Here is a 20647-nt window from a genome sequence, read left to right as displayed (position 1 = left end):
TAGACTGGCTCCCTCCTTGTTCTTCCGCTGACCAGTGAAGATCTTCTTGTTCCAACTTGGGAACTGGCTGCTTTTAATGAAAGGCTGGTGCTGTGCTGTTTTTATTGTAATTATTTGTATGTTTAAAGCAGATTGTATATAGTTTTAATAATTTCAATGTTTAATTCCCCCCCCCCCACCCCATGTTTTTAGTGGTTCTTGTTTTTATCTGTAAGCTGCCTTGAACCCCGTCAGGGGGAAAAAGCAGGGGATAAACACACAAAAACACACACTTGTACAACATGTAATCACTGTCACCTCTAAGTGGTGCACAAGAGGCTCAATACACTAAGACTAAAAATGAGCTAAAAGAGTTTGATTAAAAAGCCTGCTGGAAAGGAATTGAAATCAAACTCAACAGGAAGAGAGTTTCACAAAACTGGTCCCACAATGCTGAATGCACAGCTCCTTGTCACTATGAACCATGGGGAATGTAGTTTGTTAAGGTTTCTGAGAGTTGTTCAGAAACCCCTATTCCCTTCATCAAGCTACAATTCCCAGAGTGGTTTAACAGCCAATCCCTCTTCCCAGGGTGCTGTGGGAACTGTAGCTCTGTGAGGGGAATGGAAGTCTCAGAACAACTCTCGGAAACCTTAACAAACTACACGTCACATGATTCTTTGGGAGAATCATTGGCTTTTTCAAGTGGTATGTTGACTTTTTCCAAGTATGATGCTGCTTTAAAAAGCATGTGGGGCCTTAGTTAAGCACACCTGCTCTCAGAAAGCATCAGCCAATGCAGTGAGCAACCCCAAGGACACCAGTGTTAAGTCCTTTGTATCGGGAGGGTTCACCTTGTGGGTTTTGTTGATGGCCCAGGTCCAGGCAGTTCTGAAGCGCAAAGAGGAGGAAGACCAGCAAATGAAGCAACTAATCCAAGCCTTGAAGATGGCCTTGGAAAAGGAGAAGACAAAAGTCAACAGCCTTAAAGAACAGGTAAGAACTGTGTGTGTGTGTGTGTGTGTGTGTGTGTGTTACTTTTCACCATGAGCATTTTAAGACTTGCCTGCACAGCTGGGCAGAGGGCCCTGTGTGTGGTATGCATATAAATGAGCAGCAGCCATTAAGGACTGTTGCATGTTGTTGTTATTTAGTCCTTTAGTCATGTCCGACTCTTTGTGACCCCATGGACCAGAGCACGCCAGGCACTCCTGTCTTTCACTGCCTCTCGCAGTTTGGTCAGACTCATGTTTGTAGCTTCGAAAACACTGTCCAACCATCTCATCCTCTGTCGTTCCCTTCTCCTTGTGCCCTCCATCTTTCCCAACATCAGGGTCTTTTCCAGGGAGTCTTCTCTTCTCATGAGGTGGCCAAAGTATTGGAGCCTCAGATTCAGGATCTGTCCTTCCAATGAGCTCTCAGGGCTAATTTCCTTAAGAATGGATGCGTTTGATCTTCTTGCAGTCCATGGGACTCTCAAGAGTCTCCTCCATGATTATGGTTAAATGGCAATGAGCTGTAAAGCCCTCCATTTCAGATCTTGGCTGAAGCCACAGGCTCAGTGGGTGGCCTCTGATACGCTAAGACCTCCCTAGTCCCTATTTCTATCTGCAGCAGGAGGATGCCAAAATCGTCACATGACAGGCTTTTGCTATGATTGCCAAGGTATTGCATGTAAGTTTTTGGACTTCAATTCCCATCAGCCCCAGCCAGTGTGGCCAGTTGTCTGGGATGGGGGGAGTTGTAGTCCAGCAACATCTGGAGAGCCAAAGGCTCCCCAGCCTAGAATGAGAGAGAGAGAAACCTCATGTGCCCAGTAATAAAGATGGAGAAGGGGCAATCTTGAGTTGTAGGCTTGTGGTCCTTAAACAGAGATGCAGCACACATGGGGGAAAGGGTCAGGGAAATGGATGGGGTAGGATGGCGGAGATATAATGATCCACACACTGATGCTCTTTGCTGCTGTAGGTCGCAACAGTCAAAGTTGAGGCAGCGCATAATCGCCGTCATTATAAAGCAGCTGCCCTTGAACTTGGCGAGGTGAAACGAGAGCTGCAGGCCAAAGAAGTCCTCATCAGGGCGCTTCAGGCTGAAGTGGACAAACTGCAGTGAGTATCACAAAGAAACTGAAACTACATTTCTATTAAAAATATGTATAGTTTGGTGTTTTTGGACAAAAAAACCCCCATATATTTTAGGAGGAATTGCAAGGCATCCTCATGGGTTAACCATGAATGAAGGACGAACACATGAATACAGTGGTACCTCGGGTTACATATGCTTCAGGTTACATATGTTTCAGGTTACAGACTCCGCTAACCCAGAAATATTACCTCAGGTTAAGAACTTTGCTTCAGGATGAGAACAGAAATCGTGCTCTGGCGGCGCGGCAGCAGCAGCAGCAGGCCCCATTAGCTAAAGTGGTGCTTCAGGTTAAGAACAGTTTCAGGTTAAGAATGGACCTCCAGAACGAATAAAGTACTTAACCTGAGGTACCACTGTAACGGGAGTTGGGGCCAACCTTCTGGGCCTGCCCCCCAACATCCCACCTGGTTCTACCCCACTGATTTCCACACATTTGGAAGCCTTTATATGTGGGGAGGAGCCTGCAGAACTTCGTCCAAGAAGTGGAGGTCAAGGGATGGAGTCAGGTGGCTGAGCTGTGTTGGAAGCCAGAATGGAGAGCTGGTAACTGAAGGAAGCTGCATGGATGCGTTTATCTGCCTTATCTTTATCCTCTGTGAAGCAGCTCTGAAAGAATTCTATCCGCTGATTGCTCTGTGCCTCCTACTGCAAGAAGCTTGGCAGTTCTCCTACTTTGTGGTCCTTTGGTGGTTACAGTCCCCCATTTTCATTCTAGCATAATTGCAACCTTGGTTGATAATGTATTGAACTAACTTTAATGTGTACTGTTTATCTCCCCTCTTGCCATGCATCCTCCGAGAGGTGTGCTCTTCAATCTGAGAGCTGTGTTCTCCTCACAGTGGCATGACACTGTCTTTTCGTTCTAGAGTTGAAGATGGGAAGCATTCAGCAGAAGTATCCCAGTTCCAGGAAGAGCTGGCAGAAGCTCGTTCCCAGCTCCAGCTCCTCCAGAAGCAGCTGGATGAGCAACTTAGCAAACAGCCTGCAGAAAACCAAGAGGTGGGGCATTGTTAGTGGTGTGACATTTGACATTATCTTTTTCTGAGTGGGCAATGATTTGATGGGTGAATCTAGGTTATTAAACAGGGCACCAATGGGGTGAAATATGTTTAATTCAAAATTACATTATGGTGGGGGTGGAGGGATGGATGGGATCAACTGAGAGCAAACTGAATTTATTTGGGAAATTAATTGAGAGTAAATGAATTTAAAACAACTGATTTGGAGTTGGGAGCAAAATAATTGAAGAATTTACCTGGAGTGGGAATTTGCCGGCCTTCCTCCTGCGGCATTTTAGGTTCTAGGTTTTGCATCAATATGTATAAATTAGCAAATGCACATTTTATGCAAAATTGCGAGCTTTGCAGAGGCATCTGTTTGGGCACAGTGAGAATAGAGTGCTGGGTTAAATAGACCATTTAATCTGACCCAACTGGGCTCCTCTCCTGTTTTTATTAAATCTCACTGAACTTCACTGTGATTTAATTGACCTACAGTATTACAGCTTCTTATGTAATTATATTTTGAAATACTCCCCACTCCCCAATTTTTTAGGTTGAAGATCTCAAGTGGGAAGTGGAGCAGAAAGAGAGAGAAATCCAAGCCCTGAAGCAGCAGTTGGACTTGACTGAGCAACGCAACCAGAAGGAGTTGGAAGGCGTACAAGCCGTTTTACAGGTATTTCATCGGACTGTCAGGCAGTTGTCATGGAAGATCTGTTATGAGACATAATAAGATGCTAATGAAATAAAAGGTTTATGAGTGTTCCAAGCCTCCACAAGAGTTCAGATTCTATAAGACTTGTAAGACTACAGCTACAATCCTGTAACTCCATATGGGAGTTACCCACATTGAACTCAGTGGGACTTGCTTCTGAGTAGATAGGCAGAGGCTTACCATCTAAAAAAAAAAGTGACCTCTTTCCTTTTTTTTGAATGATCTTTGGTTAATGCAGAAGGTCAATGTCTCCAACAATCCCTTCTTCATTCTAGAATATCAAGACAGAGTTGGAGATGGTTCGGGATGATTTGTCCTTAACCCAAAAAGATAAAATCACGCTTCAGGCAAAAGTGACTGAACTCAAGAATAGCATGAAGACTCTACTGCAGCAGAACCAGCAACTGAAGCTGGACTTGAAGCATGGAAAGATGAAAAAGGTACTTAAGAAACACAATCTTCATCTGTATTTCATCCTTTTCCTAGAGAACACAATAATCTTAGTTTTATCATAATTAATTTGCAATAACTCTCCAAGGCTCTCAGCAATCACCTCAAGCCCACTTTTTGTCAGAGACAAAAGTACTACATCTTCTACATATAATAGAATTGGCAGGGGTTTGTTTGACAGACTAGGATAATAAGTGTGTTCCATTGGTAAAAGGTAATTGGTAAAGGGACCCCTGACCAATAGGTCCAATCGTGACCGACTCTGGGATTGCAGCACTCATCTCACTTTATTGGCCGAGGGAGCCGGCGTACAGCTTCCGGGTCATGTGGCCAGCATGACTAAGCCGCTTCTGGCGAACCAGAGCAGCACACAGAAACACCATTTACCTTCCCGCTGGAGTGGTACCTATTTATCTACTTGCACTTTGACGTGTTTTTGAACTGCTAGGTTGGCAGGAGCAGGGACCGAGCAATGGGAGCGCACCCCGTTGTGGGGATTCGAACCACCGACCTTCTGATCAGCAAGTCCTAGGCTCTGTGGTTTAACCCACAGCGCCACCCGTGTCCACTTCCTGCCAAATAATTTATATAAAAAGAGTAGGGGCAAATATGCATCCCTGTTTCATTCCTTTGAGAGCAAGGATGGAGTAGAATAGATAACCTTTTACTACCCCAAATAAAAGGGTACTACCCCAAATAAAAGGGTAAATACATGTAACCTTCCAAATTGTCCTCCAGTAACCATCTCAGAAATTAAGAGTCTTATCTCTAAGCTCAAAAAAGGCAAGGCCCCAGGAATTGATGGTGCTTGAGAAACAACAGCAGAACAAAAGGGCTTTTCCCTGAGAACACTTGAGCTATAAGAGCAAGACCAAATGAAACAAATACACAGTGGCATTTATGGCTGTTAACTTAAGCTTAAATGCCTGGTGAAGTGTTAGAAGCAGCTGTTGTCTTTTCGCTAAAGAAGAAACAACGTAAATTGAGACGTGCTTCATTTTAGACTGGTCACAGAATCCAGCTTTTATTGGTTCATAATTATCGTACATTGAGTGAAGTGGGATTGTGCACACAGCGTAGGATGCACAGAGAAAGAGAGTGTCCCCCCCGCCCCCCAGTACAAATGCATTGCATTATGAGTTGCTTTGAACCATCCGTCTTGGCTTATTGAACTTTCACAAGCTGCAATTAAAATAAGAAGCTTCTAATGAACTGAAAAACAGTTGTTACCAGCTTCGGAACAAGCCAGGATGTTAACTAACTCCCAAACCCTGGATTTATCATTGTGGCTTATTTCAAAGCTGATAGCTCTAAGTTGGATGAAATGGGAAACAGATAATAAAATAATCTAAGCTGCCATTTATACAGTGGCATTCATGGCTGATTAAATGTCCTGACCATATTTGGGGGTCAAGTGAGAGCGTAGTCAATTTTAATAAATTATTATTAAAAAATATAATGCACAATAATTACGCAGTTACAGAAAATGAAAAATAAAACAACAAACACTGAGAATTGTCTCTGAATACAGCAACAAACTTTTGTCAAAGTGTATATGCTAAAATCATTGTAATTTTAACAAGCAGCAAAAATGTAGTGTATCGGCAGCAATTATGGTCTATAGCAGTTTATATAAAGGCAAGAGGAAAAGAGAAAAATAATAATTAAAATATGTGCTTCATACATGCCAAACTGTAGGAAACACAACAATTTTTATGCAGTCTGGGGCGACTTTATTAAAGAGTGTAGTCAATTGAACAGGATGCCAGCCCTATTTAATTCCAAAATATTTTCTTCTTGTTCTATCTATCTATTATTTAATAAAATTTATTTACCACTTGATTGTAAGAAACCTCAACCAGCTTACAAAAAAGACATTAATATTATTGGCAAAAACAATTATAACTAATTAAGGTGTTCAAAATTTAAAACCAGCAATAAATTAAATCCGCATTCTAGATATCTGGGTTGGCTTGTCTAAACAGGTGCCGAAAAGAGTACAGTAAATCACTAAGCAGGAGTTCCAAAGCGTTAGTTGCTGCCATGGTAAAAGATTGAGTTCTTACAAATGACCTTTTTCTGCTGGTGGAAAGCATGTCTTAAGAACTGTGCTTCAGGTATTCACAGTAGAGAGAGCTGCTGCTTATTGCACGTGGATTGATTTGCTTCTTCTTTCAAAAAGAGAAAAACACTGAAGGGAGAGTCAAATCCTTCAAACCCGGTGACTCCAGTGAAGATTCCTGACTGCCCTGTCCCAGCAGCTTTGCTGGAAGAGCTGCTGAAACCTTCAGCAGCTGTGAATAAAGAGCCTTTGAAAAACCTCAACAGCTGCCTCCAGCAACTCAAGTGAGTAAAATCCTGCTGTCTCTCTGGTATTTTTTTTTAAACCTGCATATTGCTACTTATAAGTATTTTAGCAGCTTCATGAACAGTGACATGGACAGATGGTGTTTGCTTTTTTTTGTCTGAAATGCTCAGGTCTTCTGTGTTGGAAATACGTCAATATTTATGTTCTGCTTTTAGGGGTTTTTTCTTTTTCTTTCTTTTTCTTTTAAGATATATTATTATCAAATGACAACTAGTAGGATATTGGGTTAGAAACCAAGGTTGCCATCCTACTCACACTTGCTTTGGAGTTCAGAATTACTTTTTTTGTTTGTTTGTTTGTTTTGTATTCCCCCCCCCCCCAGAGACACAACTATCTTTAATAAGCACATAACTCGTCTCTATTCACTCCCATTTAGTATACAGTTGCTCCTCTAGCAGCGCAATCCTATGCATGCTTGCTCAGAGTTGTAAGTCCTAGAGTGTTCAATGGGGCTTACTTACTCGTAAGAAAGCGCTCCTAGAACTGCAATCCCAGACATATGCACAAAGGGGTAAGTCCCACAGTGGGATCCACTTCTGCAGACATGTTTGGTTCAGAATTACTTTTGAGTAGACGTGGTTAGGGTTGCAGGCTAAGTGCTCCATCTCTGAGATTCTAAATGTAGAAGTCTCTATCCGTACAATTTAATTGTTTTCCTTGCCGTGTATATTGCCCTCTGTCACTATTCAGTTCTACCTTCTTACCTAACACTTTGTTTTCCTCCCAGTTCTGCTTTTTGATACTGTTCTTTTCGCTTGCTAAATACTGACAAGACAGGGTGCCAAAGGAGTCATCCTTTCCAATCCAAAGTAGACAACATGGCAGGGCATGGGGCATCTTTGCCTCCAGATGTTGCTAGACTCCAGCTCCCATCATCCCAAACCTTTGGTCACGCTGGCTGGGGTTGATAGGAGCTGGAGTCTAAGAACGTCTGGAGGGCCACAGGTTTATCCCTGCAACACAGTGTCTGTCTTGTATTTATTACATTTATATTTTTTAAAAAAATAATATTTATTAAAGTTTCAAAAAAGTTACAAGAAGAAAAGAAGAAAAAAAGAAGCAGCAAAAAATACAAAATACAAAAAAGTAAAAACAATTAAAAACAAATCAACCTTTCCATGTCTTGACTTTCATTTACTTGTTTCCCTGACCTCCTCGCACCTCCCTTTTTTGTATTCTAGTTCAATTAGTTATTTCAGCAAATCCTTTCCATTTTTGCTTTTATCTTAATAATTTATCTTAATATATTATAACTTTACATTCTCACCTGTTAACAATCCATCTTTAAATACTCCTTTATAACATTACTGCTAAAACCACATAACTTCATTCCAACATCCTTCTAACATTCCTTAATTTTACAATATTTATTTATTACATTTATATCCCAGTTTCCTTGCCAAAGAATTCAAGGCAGTGTACATGGCTCTCTCCAGTTCTTTACCTCCGACCTTGCAACAAATCTGTGATGTGCATTTGGCTGGCCCAAGCTCACCCAGAGAGCTTCATGACTGAGTAGTCCTAGTTCAGCACTAACCATTACCCCACACTACACCTCTAAAGTTGGTTTCCTGCCCCCTTGTTAACGCTACCGTTAAAGTGATATAGACTCTTGTATGTTACCATTGTGAAAATGGAAAACCTGTATTTTTTCTTATAATATAGATGTTAATATAGAAGACATGTTTTCTGGTCATCGCAGTGCAGACTTAAGAGAGGTTATAGATGATAAAGATCTATAATCTCTCCCAAGTCTGCATTATGACAGCCAGAAATGTGTCTTCCTGAACTCTTGGTGAATCCTGTGATATGAACCCACCCCCTTGTGGAAATACCACTAGCTGCCACTCAGTCTTCATCTGTAGTCTTGCCTTCTCACTTCATTATTTCATCCAATGAAAACTGACTGACACTAGGTTCAAGGGCAACCAAATAACAACCTTCACATAACTTAATTTCTGGAATTTTGTACCGTAAGCGTGGCAACGGCCACCAGCTTAGATTGTCTTATCCTCGTTTTAAACCCAAGTCATGGAAAATAAGTCTGCCGATGGTTATGACTAGAGAGACCTGTAACCAAATGTTGTGGCCTAGAGTACTCCAATGCGCGTGCTAGCCAGCCATAACCTCTCCTGGGGTACTCCATTTCTTTCCCCTTTGTCTCCCCACCCAAACAAGTTAGCCTTCTTAGTAATCATTGGATAGTTTTGGTTCCTCCCCCTTCCCCAAGATGCTTTGTGTTTCCACAAGCCTTAGTGTTCCATGAAGGCTGCTGATACTTTTCTTGTGTGGGTGGTATCATTTTAGCTACGTAAAGAACAGTGGCACTTAGAAGAAATGCAAATGCTATAGATCAGGGGTGGCCAACTCTCAAGAGACTGCAATCTACTTTCAGAATTAAAAACTGGTAGTGATCTACAGTGATCAGTTCCAAGTTGTTGAGCTTTTTTGGGGGGATTAAGTCACTCACAAAGGGACGCGGGTGGCACTGTGGGTTAAACCACAGAGCCTAGGACTTGCCGATCGGAAGGTCGGCAGTTCGAATCCCTGCGACGGGGTGAGCTCCCTTTTCTCGGTCTCTGCTCCTGCCAACCTAGCAGTTTGAAAACACATCAAAGTGCAAGTAGATAAATAGGAACCGCTCCGGTGGGAAGGTAAACAGCATTTCCATGCGCTGCTCTGATTCGCCAGAAGCGGCTTAGTCGTGCTGGCCACATGACCCGGAAGCTGTACGCCGGCTCCCTCAGCCAACAAAGCGAGATGAGCGCCGCAACCGCAGAGTCGGCCACGACTGGACCTAATGGTCAGGGGTCCCTTTACCTTTTAGGTCACTCACAAAGGAATCACTTTGGATTAAATCAGCAGCACAGAGAAAGCTTCTTTTCATCTTCCCTCCCAGAGATCAAACAACAATGGAGGCCGGGGCAGTAGTCAGTTTTAGCGACGCTAAGGAAAGGGAGCCAGAGATTGACCGCAATATACCAAAACCTCGCAGGGATCTACCAGTATAGTGGCTCTCAACCTGTGGGTCCCCAGATGATGTTGGACAACAACTCCCATCATCCCTAGCTAGCAAGGCCAGAGCTCAGGGATGATGGGAGTTGTAGTCCAACAACATCTGGGGACCCACAGGTTGAGAACCGCTGTACCAGTAGATCGTGATCGACCTGTTGGACATCCCTGCTATAGATGAAAGCAACAAATCAGAATTTCCATGTTCAGTGTCAGTTTGCCACTCAATCCTGATTGCTGAGCAACAGAGAGCGGGGTTGCTGTTTTCATTGTGGGCTTCTTGGAGGCATCTGCTTGGCCACTGTGGAAAACTGAATGCTGGACTAGACGGGATTTTGGTTTGATCCATTAGGGCTCATATTACATTCTTATCCCACCCTTTGCTCCTTTCTGCTTAACCAAGGCAGGAGATGGACAGCCTTCAGCGTCAGATGGAAGAGCATACAATAACAGTCCATGAATCGATGTCTTCATGGACCCAGATAGAAGGGCAACTAACGGACTTTACATCTAACTTTGCTGCAACTACGACGGGCAACCAGAACCTCTCCGTTGTAGACCTAAAGGATAATAACCTAAGTGCTGGGGAAAATGAAGAGCCGATGCAGTGACTTCTTCGCCTGTTGCTTCACTTCACAGCTGTTCGAAGTATGTGAAACATGTTCATCAGCCCTATTTGAAACCAAGTTTTAGAGATCTTCATCTGTTCTTCCTTTTGAGTAGGGGGGGAAATGTCAGAGCCAAAACATTTGAAGATAATGCTACCGTATTTTTCGCACCATAACACTCACTTTTTTCCTCCTAGAAAGTAAGGGGAAATGTTTGTGCGTGTTATGGAGTAAATGCCTACGGATGGCGGGGGGATCTGCTGCAGTCGTGAGCAGAGGATCCATGGTTCCCCTTCCTTCCCTCCTCCATGGCTTGCTTTGAAACAGCAAAGCGGGAGAAGAGCCGCTGAGTGGGGAGGAGAGAGGGACAGAGAGCCTGCTTGCTTTAAAGGAGCAAAGTGGAAGAGGAGAGGAGCCTTCTCCTCTTATACCCCTCTTCTGCATTATTAACAGCATCCTTCTCCACCCACCCCACGCGTCTTCCTTGTCCCTTGAGTGCTTTTCCTCCCCTCCCCACTTAAAACGTGGTTACAAAGCACGGATCCACATGGATCCTCAGGATTTTTGCACTGGGTCACCCCAAATTCACCATCAGATCACATAACATGTCCATGGCTACAGCTTGCACCAAAAAAATCACGCACCCACTGTTGCCTGGGGCCGCAATGGTGCAAAAACGTGGTTACAAAGCATGGATCCACATGGATCCTCAGGATTTTTGCATTGGGCTACCCCAAACTCACCGTCAGATCACATGTCTGTGGCCACAGCATGAACCACAAGAATCATACATCCGCTGTTTCGTTTAGAATATTTTTTTTCTTGTTTTCCTCCTCTAAAAACTCTGTGCGTGTTATGGTCGGGTGCGTGTTATAGAGCGAAAAATACGGTATATTAAAATACATTTTAATCTGTCTTGGAGGAAAAAGAAATGTGATGTTTGGTCTCCAATAAGACATTTTCATCTGTTCAGAAGTGGTTAAAGTGACTTTTGTTGCAGAGGAATGTGGGCTTCATTACGCCACTTCCAACCTTCTTTTTTTTTGTTTGTTTGTTAGTAAAAAAAAAAGTCATATAGAAGGCTGAGGATTTTGCTGATATGCAAAGCTACGCGAGCAGGGCTGGGCACACTAAGCTCCTTCCCCCGCCCCACCCCCAAACTCATGAAGGGCAAAGGTTTGAAACAAGGAGTCTTTTCTATTTGTGGATTGCATAATCAGGGCCAGAGACTGAGGTTCTAAATTGAGCTCTCTGCATCAGGGCTTCACCCTCCATAAGTGGAAGGATGACAGGGGTGGGTGGAGTTGAGTGCATTTCTCCCCCCGCCCCCTTGCTCACATGGTACATGTTATATGAATTCAGAATGGCCAAATAAGACTAATGACTTGGTCTGCTGTAGACATGAGAATATGAACCAGAACTTTCACACACCCTAGGCTGGTAATTGAATCTCTTTTTGTTTGTTTGTTTTGTTTTAGAGACACACCCTTGATTGATAGAGACGACCAGTTCTAACCAATAACTTACTGGTGGCCATGAATCTCAAAACCACCAACTCTGAAGTAGTTCCATTGCATCAATTGGGACGACTTCAAAGGAAATAGATTGAGGATCCACAACCAAAGGCCAGTGGAGAGCTTTGATTTCACTTTGGCAGATGCATTTTGCACCTTTTTTTTGTTGTTGTTCCAGTCTTTTGAGGACTCCTCCAGTGCAGGGTGTATATAAATACTTCAACTCTGTTCTTGTCCTGGAGTATCTGTTTTTAAGTGGACTTACTCTGTAGGTTACAAATCACCAGGGGTTGGGTTTTATTTTTGCTTTGTTAATTTTTTTTGCATCTTATATTTTGGTTGGAAAATGATATATATATATATGTATGTATGTATGTATGTATGTATGTAATGGGGCCTAAGGAAAGCCAGCCCCTAAAATACGGAGTTTTAGAAATTTACTTACTGTATATTTCAAACATGAATGTCATACTGCCTGTAACCCTTGTTTGTTGGCTTTAATCCCCCCTCTCCTTATGCAGGGATCCAGACCCTGCAGTCCTTCAGAAGTCATTAGACTCCCACACCCACCATCCCTAACCATTGGCCATGCTGGCTGTGGCTGATGGGAGTTGGAGTCCAACGTCATCTGGTCTAATGACTAGTTAGGAGCCTAGTGTTCATGTAGCTGCCTTTACAGATAGACCCTGCTGAGCTATAATTAGCAGGCTGAAACAACATGCCTTAGGTTTTCTCTTTTTATCTCCCCCCCTCGCTCAATTACTGACAACAGAAAGCCACCTTTGCTGTGTTTTGAAGCACATTGACTTGGCTTAATCTACTTTCTGTTTTGAATATTGCCCCAGGATGCTTTAGAGCAGTGTTTCCCAACCTTGGGCCTCCAGCTGTTTTTGAACTACAATTCCCATCATCCCTGACCACTGGTCTTGCTAGCCAGGGATGATGGGAGTTGTAGTCCAAAAACAGCTGGAGGCCCAAGGTTGGGAAACACTGCTTTAGAGAAAAAATACTGCTAGAGAACAAACGGATTGTCAGCAGTCTTGACTGAAAGGTATAGAAATCTGGGATGTAACAATTGCAGAGTCCGGAACTAGAAGTTGAAGGTGCAGACAAAGCTGTTTTCAAAATGATAGCTACTTGCCCTTACCACCACTACCACCCTGGCCTGGTCTTCTGCGACATCACATTATGGTGTAAATCTAGCTACTACCAAAAATGGTGGCAACCTCTGATTTCCCGCAATATTAAATGCAGCTCATCAGTGATGTTGGTGTGTTTTACTGACTGATGATCTTCCGTGGGTGGGCCAGGAGCCACAGCTGATCAATGCCCCACCCTAAGGTGGGTCACACCAGTGACAACATTTAGCAGTAGTTGACTTAAGGGGGAGAAACAGGGAAGGCAAAATGGAAAGCAAGATAGACACTTACGGTGGGGGTTTTTAAGTGTCCCATGTTGCAAGCTGGGGTTAAAGGTGGACCCCAGCTTTGAACAATTTTAAGATTTCTATATTAGATATCACAGTGGGGAAACAGGGTACTAGATGCATGATTGCCACTTCCATAGTTTTTAGTTCTGACCTGACTTTCAGGGTAGATTGATAGCAAAAACAAAAACTCTGGGGTAAGTGGCTTTGAGGGTCTTGGCCTCTGCATCATTCTCAAACTGCATACCGCATTAGACTCGAATTTAAACAAACTTACTGAGGGGAAGGAATGTCTTTGGATAAGGATAGTTTTATTGTGGGTTTCCTTCCAGATAACATATAGAGGCCATCTTCCCATCAGGGACAGAGTATGGTATTCCCATGTTGCTTTTAAGAAAAGAAAAGAAAAAACCCACTCACCACAACCCTGGCTTCATATTGAAGATTTGATTTTTCTACGGTTTGCACCCAATGTTTATCATATTCAGAGCAGATGTATTGAAATTAATGGACATAAATAACTTAGGTCCATTAATTTCAATGGATCTACTCCGATTATAATTTATTGGAAACATCCCATAGTCTTTTTTTTAATACTATGAACCATAATTTTGAAACTGCAGTAAAACATTTTAATATTTGCATATAGTATATGAAGGAAAGGTACTTTTAAAATGTAAATTTTTTTTGTTTCTGTTAATGTGACAATGACTATTTTATAAGACTAATCAAACTGTTATCGAGACGAAACATTGAAAGCTTTATTGATTAACCCGGATATGCTAATAGCTTTTACTAGTAAGTCTATTTTGCAGAGTAAATAGTAATGAGTGATTTCTTTTTGCTGCTGTTCACAATCTTGAAGCTTATGTACTTGCTAACTTAAAGAGGAAGAAATTCTATAGTATTTAAACACCAAAGGTAATACTATGTAATGATTAATATATATTCAGCTCCCCAATTTGCACCAGTGGGATTTTCATGTTGCTGTTCTACTTAGCACACGGTATTATTTACAGGAATGATTCTTGTATTTATAAATCTTGACAACTTCTGTTTATGTGTTAAATACTAAATTAGGTAACACACCTCTTTCAGGCCTTTACCAATTCCTGACCAGCTCTTTAAAACAGAACCGGATTGTATATTCATAAAGCAGTATGTAACCTTGTATGTCTTTCTCCTTTGGGAAAGGAAATCTTATTTCTCTTCTTATTTCCCAGCTGAAAATGCTTCCTTCCTCTCTTTTAAGACATCTCCCCTCCCTTGTTTATATCTACTATTAACATGCCATTTTGACCAGGAAGGAAATAGGTCTAAACTTGAGAGAGCAAAAGAGAGCACACTTAACTAGCAACAAACCTAATTACAGAACTTTTATTGTTCTCTCCCTCTGTCTTCAGAGACTGTGCCCTTTTTAAAAGGTGCTGTCTTTTAAATCCATAGTTCAAGGAAAAGCTTCCAGAGCAACCACAGATTAGCCAAGTGGACAGGTGCCTCAGTTTAACACTGGCATGTTTTTAGAGATCGGAAGAATCATCTTGAAGGGATCCAGTGTATAAGATTATTGGAATGTGCTTCTTTTGTTGGCTTCTTCATCCCTAGAGGTCAATACCTATTAAGGTATATTTTTAATTGCAAAATGGGGAAGAAACCACAAAATGCTCCGTCTGAATATTGCAGAGGTTTGTTTGTTTGTTGTTGTTGTTTTTAAAAAGCTTCAGCATTCCTTTTGGAGCATTGTTTGAGGGATTTTCTGCAGTCTTTCAGTGTTACAGTAAAAAGAAAAAGGCACATTTTATGCTTCTCTAAATTAAGCGTCTGCATTATTGCAGAATGTTGCATGTTAATTCCACTGTCTTCCAAGTTGTTTGGAAACTTGGGTACTCTGTTAACACACTTCTTCCTTTTCCTTGTGGAGGACAATGTTCTCTTTTTCCTATCAGGAAAATGTTATTGCTATTTCGGTAAAGACAAGCAGTTTTCTAGAATGACATATGCATGTTGGATGTATTGCGCATTACTGCTTCTTCAGTATGTACAATTCAGTACTTGTGGGAGTATCTAAAAGCAGGTGTGCTGATCAGCATGAGAGCATTAAAGGTAGATAACTCTGATCATTATAAACCAAAATGTATCAAATTCTTCTTTGATATGATAGATACGCAATTAAAAACAGTTAATCCCTGTCACTCTTATTTATAAGAGGGCTCTAATTATGCTGATCTTTTTACTCTTCCTCCTGAAAACTCAGAGTTAATGCTAACCTGCTGGAATTAGATGGTTTATGTCCCAGTGGCGCATATCATTCTAGCCACTAGGAAATTATCTGTGAAAACCTGCCTTGCCTTGAATCAACCTGCACAGTTATTTGAAGAAATAATACCGAAATTTTCTCATACATATTCTGTCACATCTTAAAGGTTTCAATCAGTTGCTGTGTTGATAAGGAAAAGCATCACCTCCATAACAATGTTCAATTGGGAGTTCCAAACAAGGGAGGAGTTATGAAGTTTTTGACTTAAGGATTCATGACTGTGACCTTTTTAAAAAGCATGTTAATGAAAAAAATAATTAGGATGTGCATAAAAGTTCTTGAACAGGTTTTGTGCAATAAACTATTTTTCATAAAAAGTGTTTCCATTGTTTATTATGGTAAAATGGGGAGGGGGTGATTCAGGTGCGCAGCCTGGGAGTCATTTTGGACTCACAGCTGTCCATGGAGGCGCAGGTTAATTCTGTGTTCAGGGTAGCTGCCTACTAGTTCCATCTCGTACACAGGCTAAGACCCTACCTGCCCACAGACTGTCTCACCAGAGTGGTGCATGCTCTAGTTATCTCCCGCTTGGACTACTGCAACGTGCTCTACGTGGGGCTACCTTTGAAGGTGACCCGGAAACTGCAATTAATCCAGAATGCGGCAGCTAGACTGGCGACTGGGAGTGGCCGCTGGGACCACATAACACCGGTTCTGAGAGATCTGCATTGGCTCCCAGTACGTTTCCGAGCACAATTCAAAGTGTTGGTGCTGACCTTTAAAGCCCTAAATGGCCTCGGTCCTGTATACCTGAAGGAGCGTCTCCACCCCCATCGTTCAGCCCAGACACTGAGATCCAGCGCCGAGGGCCTTCTGGTGGATCCCTCATTGCGAGAAGTAAGGTTACAGGGAACCAGACAGAGGGCCTTCTCGGTAGTGGCACCCACCCTGTGGAACACCCTCCCTTCAGATGTGAAGGAAATAAGTAGCTATCCTATTTTTAAAAGACATCTGAAGGCAGCCCCGTTCAGGGAAGTTTTTAATATTTAACGCTGTATTGTTTTTAATACTTGATTGGGAGCCGCCCAGAGTGGCTGGGGAAACTCAGCCAGATGGGCGGGGTATAAATAATAAATTATTATTATTATTATTATTATTATTATTATTATTATTACTATTATTATTACTATTATTATTACAGTAAATTTCAAAAAGCTGAAAGCACATTTTAAAGGATAGGAAACGGGGAAGATGACTCACAAGCTGATGAAGGTCAGTATACCAAGACAACAGAAGAATGGAGAGCTGTCCAAGATCAAGCTAGGGATTGAAATTCTACCATTTCCCTGTTTTAAACAAGGAAAGTTAGAAAGATGTTAAGAGTATCTATCCAAGCGTTATAAGCTACAGTATATGTATTTTAAAAATAGGGTGGGCTCAGCGGCATAGCAACTTTTTTTAGGAAGTCCAAAAAAATTTTTAGACAGCGTCTGCCCTCAAGCTCCCTCTGCTGCCCAGAATCCCAACCCGACACACAGCAGCCAATGTGCTGCAGTACAGACCCCCTATGCTGCCCCCCCCACACCTGGTGCAGACTGCACCCACACACCACCCTCGGTTACCTACGCTACTGGGTGGGCTATAATTGAATTCTCAATTCAAAGGTTCTTGCATCTGTAGGATCATATCACCGTGAGGATGAGACGTGGCACCAGAACCTCTGTTGCTCTCACTGAACTGGTTTATGATGACATCCTGCAGAACAGCAAAAGCAATAATGAAGTGGCAACTTCAAAGAAGGGGCTTTAAATGGAACCTTATTGAAGTTCTTTTGGTAACTGGCTGGAGGTGAATTTCTCAGCTATGATACACTAGAACTAGATCAACTGCCAGAAATGGCTAGATTAACGAGTAGATTAAGAGACCAGGATGAAAGAACCTGTAAGGGAAGATTGGAAAAGATTTGTAGATAATTGGAAAAATCATTGTAAACATATTAAAACGTTGTCAGGATTAGAATAAATTGAGCAGTGTGAAGTATACTGAAACCAAACTGAAAAAGAGAAAATATGGAAAAAATAGAATATGTGTTCTAAACGGAGGGAAGGGGGAAGGGTTGACCTTTTGGAATTTTATATGGTAATGTTCAGTTAAGCCATCGGAAGAACAGTTGCGCTATGGTCCAAGCCCTAGTTTATTGCAGGGAATCAAAACCATAGGTTCTAAAGTGTTCTGTAGCCATGCATCTACTCCTTAGCATTGTTTCTGTGAAAAGGGTTATATAACTACACATAACTACACGACGAAATAACTACACGCAGAACAGTGATAAGGAAAAACACACATTTTATTCACAACTGCTATCAGCAAGGATGTGGGCTCAAGCCTGAGATAAATGGTTATGCAAAACACTAGGATGTGCCCAGACTTGTTCCGAACAGGGAAAACAATTAGTGCCTCTAGCAATGTCACACCTGTGGGGAGGAAGCAAACAGAAAACTACTGTATTAGCACTCTGTAACCCCATCCAGGCTTTACACACACAAGGAAACCACGAGTTGCCTCATAACATGCTTCTTATGAACACTTACCTGCTATTACCCTAAGATAAGGGTAACATTGGCACATGGGTGGCGCTGTGGGTTAAACCACAGAGCCTAGGACTTGCCGATCAGAAGGTCGGCAGTTCAAATCCCCGCGATGGGGTGAGCTCCCATTGCTCACTCCCTGCTCCTGCCAACCTAGCAGTTCAAAAGCATGTAAAAGTGCAAGTAGATAAATAGGTACCGCTCTGGCGGGAAGGTAAACGGCGTTTCCGTGTGCTGCTCTGGTTCGCCAGAACCGGCTTAGTCATGCTGGCCACATGACCCGGAAGCTGGACGCCGGCTCCCTCGTCCAGTAAATTGAAATGAGCGCCGCAACCCCAGTCAGCCACGACTGGACCTAATGGTCAGGGGTCCCTTTACCCTTTACCTTTAAGGCTAATATTACTAACTTAGTTATTACACAGCCCCCCGTACATAAGGGCAGCCGATACTGTCAGCTGATCAGAGGAGAAGTGCCACTGATTCAATAACTTGGGTAGACTGTTTGTACAAAACACTGTCGAAATGATCTGTTGAGCTTTGGCCAATCAATGTTGCTGCACAGCACCACCTAGGGTACATATCGCTGGTACTACAGCCTTACATTGCACTCCTTTCCATTCAACCCATTCTGTCAAGAGAAAAAATCCTATTAAGCCAGCAAGGTTTAAAAGTAGCAACTTTTATTAATTCCTGTCTAGGTCAAGGCAGTTTGCAGATGGTTACAGACTAAGGTAAACATATATATATATATATATATATATATATATATATTCCATTTTTTTTATTAGTTTTCTCTTATAACACATAGACAAAAACACAAAAGAAAAACATTACATTTGACACAACATAAAAACTTAACAATAAAAACACACAAAATAAAAGAATATTTTTTTCTTCTTATTCCCTGGTGTATTTACATTGCTAAAAGACTTCCTCGACACCCTCCAATCTGGATTTCATCCTATAACATATTTAGCAGTTCCCAATTTCATATTTATGGGACGCAGGTGGCGCAGTGGGTAAAAGCCTCAGTGCCTAGGGCTTGCCGATCGAAAGGTCGGCGGTTCGAATCCCTGCGGCGGGGTGCGCTCCCGTCGTTCGGTCCCAGCGCCTGCCAACCTAGCAGTTCGAAAGCACCTCCGGGTGCAAGTAGATAAATAGGGACCGCTTACCAGCGGGAAGGTAAACGGCGTTTCCGTGTGCGGCTCTGGCTCGCCAGAGCAGCGATGTCACGCTGGCCACGTGACCCGGAAGTGTCTCCGGACAGCGCTGGCCCCTGGCCTCTTGAGTGAGATAGGCGCACCAACCCCAGAGTCTGGCAAGACTGGCCCGTACGGGCAGGGGTACCTTTACCTTTACCTTTAATTTCATATTTATAACATCAGTATCTTCTTTAATTACAAACTTCTTAACCTTACTTCTAATTGTCATCCATGATAATCTTTATTATTAATCTTTATTATTAACCTTAGCCTAATCTGTTACTTCTAGGGATTTCCTAATTATCTTAAATAACAGTATCTCACTAAATATTCTTTAAATTTCTTCTCGTCTTACCTTCCATGGAAGAAGGTAAACTAATATAAATTCACTGAAAATCAACCACCCAACCGATCTTCTCCATTCCACCTTTGTTCCACTCAGAAAAATGATTGGGAAATATGACTCTAGAAGCCATGGCTGTGTTTGTTCTACATCTTCGACCACAGGGAACTCTCGGACTCTACTGGGCTTTTGAGCGTCCTCTAAGGACAAGGAGCAGTTCAGTTTTGTCCCTTTTTCATGTTGTTGTTTAGTCGTGTCCGACTCTTCGTAACCCCATGGACCAGAGCATGCCAGGCACTCCTGTCTCCCACTGCCTCCCGCAGTTTAGTCAAACTCATGCTGGTAGCTTCGAGAACACTATCCAACCATCTCGTCCTCTGTCGTCCCCTTCTCCTTGTGCCCTCCATCTTTCCCAACATCAGGGTCTTTTCCAGGGAGTCTTCTCTTCTCATGAGGTGGCCAAAGTATTGGAGCCTCAGCTTCAGGTTCTGTCCTTCCAGTGAGCACTTAGGGCTGATTTCCTTCAGAATGGATAGGTTTGATCTTCTTGCAGTCCATGGGACTCTCAAGAGTCTCCTCCAGCACCATAATTCAAAAGCATCGATTCTTCGGCGATCAGCCTTCTTTATGGTCCAGCTCTCACTTCCATACATCACTACTGGGAAAACCATAGCTTTAACTATATGGACCTTTGTTGGCAAGGTGATGTCTCTGCTTTTTAAGATGATGTCTAGGTTTGTCATTGCTTTTCTCCCAAGAAGCAGGCGTCTTTTAATTTCGTGACTGCTGTCACCATCTGCAGTGATCATGGAGCCCAAGAAAGTAAAATCTCTCACTGCCTCCATTTCTTCCCCTTCTATTTGCCAGGAGGTGATGAGACCAGTGGCCATGATCTTTGTTGACGTTGAGCTTCAAACCATATTTTGCACTCTCTTTCACCCTCATTAAAAGGTTCTTTAATTCCTCCTCACTTTCTGCCATCAATGTTGTGTCATCTGCATATCTGAGGTTGTTGATATCTGAGGTTGTTGATATTTCT

General features: G+C 42.4%; 1 protein-coding gene and 1 long non-coding RNA gene across 8 annotated transcripts in view; both read left to right on the top strand.

Annotated features, from left to right (window-relative positions):
- Positions 1 to 12649, top strand: part of GOLGA3 (golgin A3) — a 47947-nt gene extending 35298 nt beyond the window's left edge. For 6 of the 7 annotated variants that reach the window (XM_079956363.1, XM_079956369.1, XM_079956368.1 and 3 more), the window contains 7 exons: positions 859 to 975; positions 1948 to 2087; positions 2991 to 3123; positions 3679 to 3801; positions 4116 to 4280; positions 6473 to 6636; positions 10074 to 12649. In XM_079956363.1, the coding sequence (XP_079812489.1) occupies positions 859 to 975; positions 1948 to 2087; positions 2991 to 3123; positions 3679 to 3801; positions 4116 to 4280; positions 6473 to 6636; positions 10074 to 10281 (1050 nt within the window). In that variant the 3' untranslated portion in view covers positions 10282 to 12649. The remainder of the gene's footprint in view (positions 1 to 858; positions 976 to 1947; positions 2088 to 2990; positions 3124 to 3678; positions 3802 to 4115; positions 4281 to 6472; positions 6637 to 10073) is intronic. The other variant, XM_079956364.1, reaches the window with a different exon arrangement.
- Positions 12650 to 12657: 8 nt separating this feature from the next.
- On the top strand, positions 12658 to 15852 carry LOC307205119. The gene is made up of 2 exons (XR_013833886.1): positions 12658 to 12860; positions 12926 to 15852. It is a non-coding gene; the product is annotated as an uncharacterized lncRNA (long non-coding RNA).
- The last annotated feature ends 4795 nt before the right edge of the window (positions 15853 to 20647 follow it).

Source organism: Podarcis cretensis (assembly GCF_951804945.1).
Source record: "Podarcis cretensis genome assembly, chromosome: 16".
NCBI lineage: Eukaryota > Metazoa > Chordata > Lepidosauria > Squamata > Lacertidae > Podarcis > Podarcis cretensis.
Note: the sequence above shows the minus strand (reverse complement) of the source record. Positions and strands in the feature narration are given on the sequence as shown.